Raw genomic sequence first — 10,684 nt, 5'->3', positions numbered from 1 at the left:
TAAGAACCAGTCTCTCCCAGTTTATTGGGGGCGCGGCCGCGGGGGGGGGCGGGGCCCCCCCAGTCCCTCGGTGGGGGCGGGGCCGCTCCTCGAGCCGGGGGGGCGCTGGGGAGAGAAGGGGGGGGGGGGGTACTGGGGTTACTGGGAGGGACTGGGGGGCACGAGCACCCCCCAGCACCGCCGGAGTGAACTGGGAACCCCCAGCCCCAAACTGGGCCATACTGGGAACCCCCGGCCCCAAACTGGGCCATACTGGGAACCCCCGGCCCCAAACTGGGACCCCCCCAGTCCCAAACTGGGCCATACTGGAAGCTCCCCCCCCCCCCCCCCACTCCATACTGGGACCGCCCTGATCCCAAACTGGGCCATACTGGGAGCCCCTGACCCCACACTGGGTTCCCCCCCCGCCCCCCCCGGTTCCATACTGGTCCGTACTGGTCCATACTGGTCCGTACCGGTGCGTACTGGTGTGGACTGGTCCGTACTGGGTGTCGCTGGTGGGGGGGGCCCGGGGGCAGCCGGGGGGGTCCCGGGGGGGCCACGAGTCCGAACAGAGCCTCGGCCAGGGCCTGGGGTCAAAGGTCACTGAGGGACCCCCCCCCAAAAGGGACCCCCAGAGGGGGCTGGGGGGAATTTGGGGGGGTTTGGGGATTTTAGGGTATTTTGGGGCGGGTATTTTGGGTGATTTTCGGGGTATTTTGGGGCAGTGTTTGGGGCGGGTATTTTGGGGCGGGTTTTGGGGTATTTGGGGTGATTTTTGGGATCTCACCTGCAGCGCCCTCAGCAGCCTCGCCCCCAGCCCCAGGGGGATTTTGGGGCGGTATTTGGGGGGTATTTTGGGCGGGTTTTGGGGTGATTTTTGGGCACTTTTTGGGGTATTTACGGGTGTTTTGGGGTGGTTTTGGGGGAGTATTTTGGGGTGATTTGGGGGTATTTTGGGGCGGTGTTTGGGGGGTATTTTGGGGTGGTTTTGGGGGTATTTTGGGGTGGTTTTGGGGGGTATTTTGGGGCGGTGTTTGGGGGATATTTTGGGGTGGTTTTGGGGGGTATTTTGGGGTGGTTTTGGGGGGTATTTTGGGGTGATTTGGGGGTATTTTGGGGCGGTGTTTGGGGGATATTTTGGGCGGGTTTTGGGGTGATTTTTGGGCACTTTTTGGGGTATTTACGGGTGTTTTGGGGTGGTTTTGGGGGTATTTTGGGGCGGTGTTTGGGGGATATTTTGGGCGGGTTTTGGGGTGATTTTTGGGCACTTTTTGGGGTATTTTAGGGTATTTTGGGGTGGTTTTGGGGGGTATTTTGGGGTGATTTGGGGGTATTTTGGGGCGGTGTTTGGGGGATATTTTGGGCGGGTTTTGGGGTGATTTTTGGGCACTTTTTGGGGTATTTACGGGTGTTTTGGGGTGGTTTTGGGGGGTATTTTGGGGTGGTTTTGGGGGGTATTTTGGGGCGGTGTTTGGGGGTATTTTGGGGCAGGTTTTGGTGTGATTTTTGGGGACTTTTTGGGGTATTTACGGGTGTTTTGGGGTCTCACCTGCAGCGCCCTCAGCAGCCTCGCTCCCAGCCCCAGCGCGGCGCTGGCCCCGGCGGCCCCGAGCGCCGTCACCCCCCGGGTCACGCCCCGGGTCACGCCCAGGGTCACCCCCCCGGGACCCCCCCCCTGCAGCGGCAGCAGCAGCAGGTCCCGGAGAGCGCGCCCTGGGGGGACAGGGACACTCAGGGGACGCTGGGGACACTGAGGGGACATTGGGGACACTCTGGGGACACTCACAGAGGCGCAGCACGGCGTGCACCGGGGCCACCCCCCCCAGCAGCCCCGGCAGTTGGTGACACCGAATGTCCCGGAGCCACTCGGTCACCGCGTAGGACACGACCCGGCTGAGCCCCAGCAGCCTGAGGGGACAATGGGGACAGGGGGGACACGGGAATGTGAGTTTGGAGTCACTCTGAAGCCCCCATGTCCCCCCAGTGTCCCCCCATCCCCATTGTCCCCAGTGTCCCCCCGTCCTCCCTGTCCCACCCCTGTCCCCCCGGTCCCTTGTGTCCCCCAGTGTCCCCATTGTCCCCAGTGTCTCCCTGTCCCCCCACTGTCCCCAATGTCCCCATTGTCCCCTCAGTGTCCCCCTGTCCCCCCACTGTCCCCAATGTCCCCATTGTCCCCTCAGTGTCCCCCTGTCCCTCCACTGTCCCCAATGTCCCCATTGTCCCATCAGTGTCCCCAGTGTCCCCCAGTGTCCCCATTGTCCCCAGTGTCTCCCTGTCCCCCCACTGTCCCCAATGTCCCCAGTGTCTCCCTGTCCCCCCACTGTCCCCAATGTCCCCAGTGTCCCACCCCTGGCAGTGGCAGAGCCATTGTCCCCAATGTCCCCAGTGCCCCCCATTGCCCCAATGTCCCCAGTGTCCCCTCAGTGTCCCCCTGTCCCCCCTGTCCCCAATGCCCCCAGTGTCCCACCCCTGGCAGTGGCAGAGCCGTTGTCCCCAGTGTTCCCCCATTGTCCCCAATGTCCCCAGTGCCCCCCATTGTCCCCATTGTCCCCAGTGTCCCACCCCTGGCGATGGCAGAGCCATTGTCCTCAGTGTCCCCCTGTCCCCCCAATGTCCCCAATGTCCCCCATTGTCCCCAGTGTCCCCGGTGTCCCCAGTGTCCCACCCCTGGCGGTGGCAGAGCCGTTTCAGGCGCAGTTGGGAGCAGTTCAGCCGTGCCAGCCCGATCAGGATCCCAGCCAGGGCGCCCTGGGGACACGGCAGGGACAGGGGGGGACAGCATCAGTGGGGCTATGGGGACAAGGGGGGACAGGGGGGGACAGGGGGGCACAGGGGGGGACAGGGGGGGACAGGGGGGGACAGGGGGGGACAGCGTCACCGGGGCAATGGGGACAGGAGGGACACAGGGGACAGAGAAGGGACAGCGCAGGGACAGCAGCAGCCAGGGACAGATACGGGGCCACCGGGGCACAGTGGCACTGGGGCATGGGGCTGCCACCCCCTGTCCCCCTGCTCCCCCAGCCCCGCCGTCACCCCCGCTGTCACCTGCTCCATGGTGACGCGCTTGCCGCGGTAATCCAGCCAGACGGGGACATCGGCCGTGAAACGGAACTCGCTGGGGACGGGGACAGCCCAGTCAGTCTGGGGACAGCCCGGGGACATCCCCAGGGACAGGGGACAGGCCAGGGACAGCCCGGGGACAGCCCGGGGACATCCCCAGGGACAGGGGACAGACCGGGACAGCCCAGTCCCCCCCCATTCCCCCCCATTCCCCCCCCATTCCCCCCCAGTCCCCTCCCATTCCCCCCCAGTTTGTCCCAGTCCCCCCCATTCCCCCCCATTCCCCCCCGAGTTTATCCCAGTTTGTCCCAGTCCCACCGGAAGTAGATCGGGGGGGTCTCTGTCTCTGTCTCTGTTTCTGCCTCGGGCTCCGGGGGCGGCTCCGGCCTGGGGGGGTCCCCGACCCCGGGGGGGGCTGCAGGAGGGGGGGGGGGGGCACAGTCAGGGGGACTCTCAAAGCCCCTCCCCCCCCCCCCGGCCGGCCCCTCCCCCGGGCCGGGCCCTCCCCCAGCCCCTCCCCCCTCCCCCGGGGGCGGTACCGGGCGGGGGTCCCGGGGGGGGCCCCGGGGGGGGGCTCAGGTGGGCGAGGAAGGCGCCGGCGAAATCCCTGAGGAAAATCAGCGCGTCCTGGGGGGGCAAGGGCAGAGTGAGAGCCCTAAAAACGCCCAAAATAGCCCCAAAACACCCCCAAAAACCCCCTCCCTCCCAGAGACCCCCTAAAAGCACCCCAAAACCACCCCAAAACAACCCTAAATACCCCAGAAACATCCCCAAAACACCCCCAAAAACCCCTCCCTCCCAGAGACCCCCTAAAAGCACCCCAAAACCACCCCAAAATAGCCCCAAAACACCCCCAAAAACCCCCTCCCTCCCAATGACCCCCTAAAAACACCCCAAAACCACCCCAAATACCCCAGAAACATCCCCAGAAACATCCCCAAAACACCCAAAATAGCCCCAAAACACCCCCAAAAACCCCCTCCCTCCCAGAGACCCCCTAAAAACACCCCAAAACCACCCCAAAATAGCCCCAAAACACCCCCTCCCTCCCAGAGACCCCCTAAAAACACCCCAAAACCACCCCAAAATAGCCCCAAAACACCCCCAAAAACCCCCTCCCTCCCAATGACCCCCTAAAAACACCCCAAAACACTCCCAAAACCGCCCCAAAGACCCCAGAAAAATCCCCAAAACACCCCAAAAACCACCCAAAACCCCCATGCTCCCAAGGACCTGCCCAAAAAACCCCAAAACCACCCCAAAGACCCCCCTAAAACACCCCAAACCCCACAGGACACCCAAAGCCACCCCAAAGCCCCCCTGAAACGCTCCCACCCCACCAAAACCGCCCCAAATCTGCCCGAGAAGGCCCCAGAGAGGCCCCCCGAGCCCCCTCCCCACCCTGGTCGATGTGCAGGCGCAGCGGGGTCAGGGTCACCCTGAGGCAGCACTCGGGGACCCCCCCGGGGGGGGGCGGCTGGGGCAGCACCCGCAGGGCCTTGAGCCACAGCTGGGGGGGGGCACAAATGGGGGGGTCAAAAAGGGGGCGGGGGGGTCGCGGTGAGGTTGTGGGGTCAGGGTCTCAGGGAGGGGGGGCCACGATTGGAGGTCCCAGATTTGGGGGATTTGAGGTCCCAGATTTGGGGGTTTAAGGCCTCAGATTTGGGGGATTTAAGGTCTCAGATTTGGGGGATTTAAGGCCTCAGATTTGGGGATTTAAGGCCTCAGATTTGGGGTCGCATTCAGGGTCCATTTTGGGGTCCCATTTTCGGGGGTCCCATTTTGGGGTGTCCATCCCCATGGTCTCGTTTGGGGTTCCCATTTGGGGTTCCCATTTTGGGGTTCCCATTTTGGGGGTTCCCATTTCGGGGTTCCCATATTTTGGGTTCCCATTTTGGGGTTCCCCTATTTTGGGGTCCGTACCGTGGGTGGCTGCGGGGGCGGCGCCCCCCGGGTTTGGGGTTCCCATTTGGGGGTTCCCCTATTTTGGGGTTCCCATATTTTGGGGTCCCCTATTTCGGGGTCGGTACCGTGGGTGGCTGCAGGGGTGGCACCCCCGGGGTTTGGGGGTTCCCATTTTGGGGTTCCCCTATTTTGGGGTTCCCATATTTTGGGGTTCCCATATTTTGGGGTCCGTACCGTGGGTGGCTGCGGGGGCGGCGCCCCCCGGGGTTTGGGGTTCCCATTTGGGGGTTCCCCTATTTTGGGGTTCCCATATTTTGGGGTCCCCTATTTTGGGTCCGTACCGTGGGTGGCTGCGGGGGCGGCGCCCCCCGGGGGTGGCGGCTCAGGAACGGGGGGGCGCTGCCCCCCCCCAGGCGGTCGCGCAGCTCCAGCTCGGGCACGAGCAGCACCAGGCGGGACGTGGGGGCCTCGCCCGGGCCCAGGACCCCCCCCCCCGGGGCCCCCCCGGGCACCCCCCGGGCTCGGCCGGGTACGACTCGTGCTGCAGGCACACCTGGGGTGGGGGGCAATGGGACAATGGGCACCCAGCGCCCCGAAATGGAACCGAGAGCCCCAAAATCCACCCCAAAAATCCACCCTGGGCTCAGCCGGGTACGACTCGTGCTGCAGGCACACCTGGGGTGGGGAACACGGGGGGCAATGGGCACCCAGCGCCCCGAAATGGACCCGAGAGCCCCAAAATCAACCCCAAAACCCACCCCAAAATCCACCCCAAAATCCACCCCCAAAATCCACCCCGGGCACCCCCCGGGCTCGGCCGGGTACGACTCGTGCTGCAGGCACACCTGGGGTGGGGGGCAATGGGGACAATGGGCACTCTGCACCCCAAAATGGAACCGAGCCCCCCAAAATCCACCCCAAAATAACCGCCAGCCCCCCCCAGTGCTCACCTTGCCCAGGTACAGCCCCCAGACCCCGCCCAGTGCTCACCTTGCCCAGGTACAGCTCCATCAGCTGCTCCTGGACCCTCCCGGGGCCCCCCCGGCAGCGCCACCGCGGGGGGGCGGGGCCTGAGCTGCGGGGGCGGGGTCTGTGGGGGGCGGGGTCAGTGTGGACACACCCACGGTCCCTCCAGGCCACACCCATCAGCCCCGCCCCTGCGTCCTGAGGGCGTGTCCACTCCACAGCCACGCCCACCCAAGCTCTTCTCTGCTTGGGGCGTGTCCCGAGAAACGGCCACGCCCACCCCTGCCCCGCCCATGGGCATGTCCCGATGAGCCCCACCCTGGGGCGTGTCCTGAGCTCCACCCTGGGGCGTGTCCCGATAAGCCCCACCCCGGGGCGTGTCCCGATAAGCCCCACCCATGGGCACGTCCTCACGAGCCCCACCCTGGGGCGTGTCCCAATGAGCCCCACCCACAGACATCCCCAGCAGCCCCGCCCCCCTGGGTGTGTCCCACCCCTGGGCGTGTCCCCAGCCCCGCCCTGTCCCACCTGTCGGGGGCGTGGCCGCTGCCGAAGTCCCGCCCCCCGTGCAGGGCCCAGGTGAGGCTGAGGTCGCGCAGCACCAGGCGGGAGCAGGGGGGGGGCAGCCCCGGGGGGGGGCGCAGCCGGTCCCGACCCCCCCGCGGGACCCCGAAATGGCCGGGGAGGATCCGCAGGGGCCCGGGGGACAGCCAGCGGATACGGGGCGTGGCCTGGGACGGGGACACGTGAATGTCACCTGGGGACAGCCTGGTGACACCTGGGAACCCCCCCAGTGTCATCCATGGACACCCCAATATCATCCATGGACATGCCAGTGTCACCCGGGGGACAGCCAGCGGATACGGGGCGTGGCCCTGGGGACAGGGACAGACAGGTGACACCAGGAACCCCCCCAGAATCATCCATGGACACCCCAGTGACACCCGGGGACAGCCAGCACACAGGTGGGGTGACCTGGGGACGGGGACAGCCAGGTACCACCCCAATGTCACTGGGAACCCCCTCAGTGTCACCCACGGCCCCCCAAAGCCCCCAGGACCCCCCCGAGCCCCCCATGCCCCCCCCCCACTCACGGGCTCGGGGCTCTCGGGCGCCTCCAGGACGCAGAAACCCTCGGGGTCGGCCTCGGGGGCGGGGCCGGGGGCGGGGCCGGGGTCGGCCTCGGGGGCGGGGCCAGCCTCAGGGGCGGGCTCGGCGCCGCCCACCCGGGGGGGCTCGGGGGGAGCCCGGGCCGCGCCCGCCCCCTCCCCCGGGAACAGGTACAGGGACACGGGGCGGGGCGGGGCCGGGCCTGGGGGAGAGGGGGAGGAGTTAGAGCCCCCCCAGACCCAAAATAACCGAAATAGCACCCCCAGACCCAAAATAACCCCCTCGGACCCAAAATAATCAAAATAGCACCCCCAGACCCAAAATAACCGAAATAGCCCCCCTGGAACCAAAATAATCGAAATAGCACCCCTGGAACCAAAATAACCAAAATAGCACCCCCAGACCCAAAATAACCGAAATAGCACACCCGGAACCAAATAACCGAAATAACCCCCCCGGACCCAAAATAATCCCCCCGGACCCAAAATAACCGAAATAGCACCCCTGGACCAAAATAACCCCCCCAGACCAAAATAACCGAAATAGCACCCCTGGATCCAAAATATTCCCCCAGACGGAAAATAACACCCCCGGACCCCAAATAACCCCCCCGGACCCAAAATAGCCCCCCCACACCCTGAAGAGCCCCCCGAGACTCAAAATATCCCCCAGACCCTACAGAGCCCCCCCAGCCCCAGAACGGCCCCGCAGCCCCCACCCCCCCCCCCCCCCTCCCGTACCGGGGTTCCGGGGGTCCCCGGGGGGGGTCCCGGGGGGTGCCCGGGGGGGTGCCCGGGGGGGGTCCCGGGGGGGTCCCTCAGGGCGTCCGTCAGGTCCTGCTGGTTGATGGGGGCGGGGGCGGCCTGCGGGGGGGGCGGAGTCGGGGGGGGGGCACTGGGGGTCCCCGAGTGCCCCCCCAGACCCCCGGACCCTCTTTACCTCCCCCACCCCCATTTCTACCCCCCCACCCCCATTTTGGGTCCCTTTTTACCCCCCCCCCTCATTTTTACCGCCCCCACTCCCATTTTTAACCCCCCAGCCCCATTTTGGGTCCCCTTTCCCCCCCAGCCCCATTTTGGGTTCCATTTTTGCCCCCTCCCGCCCCATTTTCGGCTCCATTTTTCCCCCCCAGCCCCATTTCGGGTCCCCTTTTGCCCCCCAGCCCCACCTGCTCTCCCCCCGGCGGGGGCCCCTCCTGCCCCTGGGGTCTCTCCGGGGCCGCCCCCGGGGCCGCGGGTGCCGCTGGGGGGGTCCCGGGGGGGGCTCCGGCCCGCGGGGGGGGTCCCCAGGTGCTGCAGCAGCCGCGCGAGGGCGGCGGCGCTGTCGGCGCAGGTGCGGCCCCGCAGCCGGGCCGGGGCCACCAGCAGCTCCCAGGGCAGGGGCTGCGGGTGAGGGGGATCAGACTGAGACCCCCAAATCCCCTGAAACCCCCCAAATCCCCCTGAGCCCCCCCCGAGCCCCCCCAAATCCCCTGAAACCCCCAAATCCCCCCAAATCCCCCCGAGCCCCCCCTGAGCCCCCCAAATCCCCTGAAACCCCCCCAGCCCCCGCAGCTCCCAGGGCAGGGGCTGCGGGTGAGGGGGGACCAGACTGAGACCCCCGAACCCAACTGAGCCCCTCCTGAAACCCCCAAATCCCCCAAGAGCCCCCCCAAACCCACCTGAGCCCCCCCGATCACCCCAAACCCACCTGAGCCCCCCTGAGCCCCCCCAATCCCACCTGAGCCCCCCCTGATCACCCCAATCCCACCTGAGCCCCCCCCGATCACCCCAAACCCACCTGAGCCCCCCAATCCCCCCTGAGCCCCCAATCCCCCTGAGCCCCCCCAATCCCCCCTGACCCCCTGCACCCTCCCAGCCCCAGCAGCTCCTCGGGGGGGGCGGGGTCACCCCAAATCCCAGCCCCCCTCCAGCCCCCCCCCATCCCCCACTCACCGCCCCCCCCCTCGCCGTCCCCCCCCGCCCGGTGCTCAGCAGCAGCTCCAGGAAATCGACGTCGAGAACGGAGACGAAATCTGGGGGGGGGGGCAATGAGGGACCCCCAATGGCACCCCCGGAGTGACCCCAGGGCCCCCCAGGGAAGGGACGGGGACAGTGGGGACTGGGGGGGGTCACTCCCTGGGGGCCCCCATTTGAGGGGTCCCAGTTCGGGGTTTCTGGTCTGGGGGTCCCGTTTGGGGGGGTCCCATTTGGGTTCCCATTTTGGGGGTCCCATTTTGGGGGGGTCCCATTTTGGGGTCTCAGTTTTGGGGGTCCCATTTTGGGGGTCCCATTTTGGGGGGGTCCCATTTTGGGGTCTCAGTTTTGGGGAGTCCCATTTTGGGGTTCCCATTTTGGGGTCCCGTTTTGGGGTCCCGTTTTTGGGTCCCAGTTTTGGGGGTCCCATTTTGGGGGTGTCCCGTTTTGGGGGTCCCGGTTTTGGGTTCCCATTTTGGGGGTCCCGTTTTTGGATCCCGGTTTGGAGTCCCATTTTGAGGGTCCCGGTTCTGGGGGTCCCATTTTAAGGGTGTCCCGTTTTGGGGGTCCCATTTTGAGGGTCCCGGTTCTGGGGGTCCCATTTTGGGGGTCCCATTTTGGGGGTTTCCCATTTTGGGGGTCCCGTTACCCCTCTGCAGGTCCAGCCCCTCCCTGCAGTGCTCGCTCAGGAACACGGAGCCATCATCGACCAACAGCCTGGGGGGCACGGGGGGGTCAACACCCCAAAGAAACCCCCCAAAAAACACAGGCACAAAAAAAATATCCCTGAAACCCCAAAAAACCCCAAAAATCCCTCCAGGTCCCCAAAGAAACCCCCCCAAAAAACACACACAAAAAGAAATATCCCTGAAACCCCAAAAAACCCCAAAATCCCTCCGGATCCCCAAAGAAACCCCCCCAAAAAACACACACAAAAAATATCCCCCTGAAACCCCAAAAAATCCCTCCGGATGCCCAAAAAAACCCCAAAATAACAAAAAAAAACCCAAAAAAAAACCCTGGACGCCCAAAACCTCCCCCAGACCCCCCCAAAAAAACCCCCAAATCCCCCTCAGAACCCCCAAAAACCTCCAAAAAACCCCCCAAAACCCTGCCCAGATCCCCCAAAAAAAAACACCCCCCGTGCCCCCAGACCCCCCCGGAGTCCCCCCCACACACCTGAGCCCGCCCGGGCGGGGCTCGGGGCCGCTCCCGCAGGTGACGCTCAGGGTCTCGGCCGCCAGCAGCACCCGCAGGGCCAGGGGCGGCCTGGGGGCCCAACCCGGGTCAGGCCTCGGGAGGGGATGGGGGGATCGGGGGGGTCCCCCCTCCCCAAACACCCCCACATTGGGGGGGTCCCCTCTCCCCAGGCACCCCCAAACCCGGGTCAGGCCCCGGGACGGGATCGGGGGCTCAGGGGGCTCTGCCTGCCCCAAACACCCCCACATTGGGGCACCCCCCCCTCCCCAGGCACCCCCAAACCCGGGTCAGACCCTCGGGATGGGATTGGGGGGATTGGGGGGGCTCCCCCCCTCCCCAAACACCCCCAAACCCGGGTCAGGCCTCGGGCAGGGATTGGGGGGATCGGGGGGTTCCGCCCTCCCCAAACACCCCCAAATCCGGGGCACCCCCCCCTTCCCCAGCACCCCCAAACCCGGGTCAGGCCCTCGGGAAGGGATCGGGGAGCTCAGGGGGCTCTGCCTGCC

At 66.1% G+C, this 10,684-nt stretch overlaps 2 protein-coding genes across 2 annotated transcripts in view; both read right to left on the bottom strand.

Annotated features, from left to right (window-relative positions):
• On the bottom strand, nt 1–6,990 carry LOC139586836 (autophagy-related protein 2 homolog A-like). The gene is made up of 13 exons (XM_071420490.1): nt 6,948–6,990; nt 6,442–6,644; nt 5,938–6,037; nt 5,289–5,500; nt 4,449–4,552; nt 3,582–3,673; nt 3,361–3,457; nt 3,028–3,097; nt 2,648–2,730; nt 1,769–1,890; nt 1,532–1,695; nt 426–569; nt 1–105 (listed from the first exon to the last, which is right to left on the bottom strand). The coding sequence occupies exons 1-13, from the start codon at nt 6,988–6,990 to the stop codon at nt 22–24; spliced, it is 1,518 nt and encodes a 505-aa protein (XP_071276591.1). The 3' UTR covers nt 1–21.
• The window catches only part of LOC139586835 (1-phosphatidylinositol 4,5-bisphosphate phosphodiesterase beta-3-like), a gene marked incomplete at its 5' end in the record, with an annotated part of 32,561 nt that continues 28,380 nt past the window's right edge, over nt 6,504–10,684 (bottom strand). Inside the window, 3 exon segments of the mRNA XM_071420489.1 lie at nt 6,504–6,644; nt 7,008–7,225; nt 7,764–7,836. Coding sequence (XP_071276590.1) covers nt 7,114–7,225; nt 7,764–7,836 — 185 coding nt within the window.

Source organism: Agelaius tricolor, unplaced genomic scaffold, assembly GCF_023055355.1.
Source record: "Agelaius tricolor isolate 1412-34295 unplaced genomic scaffold, bAgeTri1.0.p SCAF_145, whole genome shotgun sequence".
In the NCBI taxonomy this organism is placed as follows: domain Eukaryota; kingdom Metazoa; phylum Chordata; class Aves; order Passeriformes; family Icteridae; genus Agelaius; species Agelaius tricolor.
The sequence above is the reverse complement of the archived record's forward strand: the minus strand, read 5'-3'. Positions and strand labels throughout refer to the sequence as shown.

Bases quoted from the DNA above. Each gene is read 5' to 3' on its own strand.
- LOC139586836 (XM_071420490.1), bottom strand. From the start codon at position 6,990: ATGGGGGGCTCGGGGGGGTCCTGGGGGCTTTGGGGGGCCGTGG. The intron at 6,645-6,947 runs GTGACACTGAGG...TCCCCGTCCCAG, and splicing joins GGGGCTTTGGGGGGCCGTGG to GCCACGCCCCGTATCCGCTG. The intron at 106-425 runs GTATGGAACCGG...TTCTCTCCCCAG, and splicing joins GTATGGACCAGTACGGACCA to CGCCCCCCCGGCTCGAGGAG.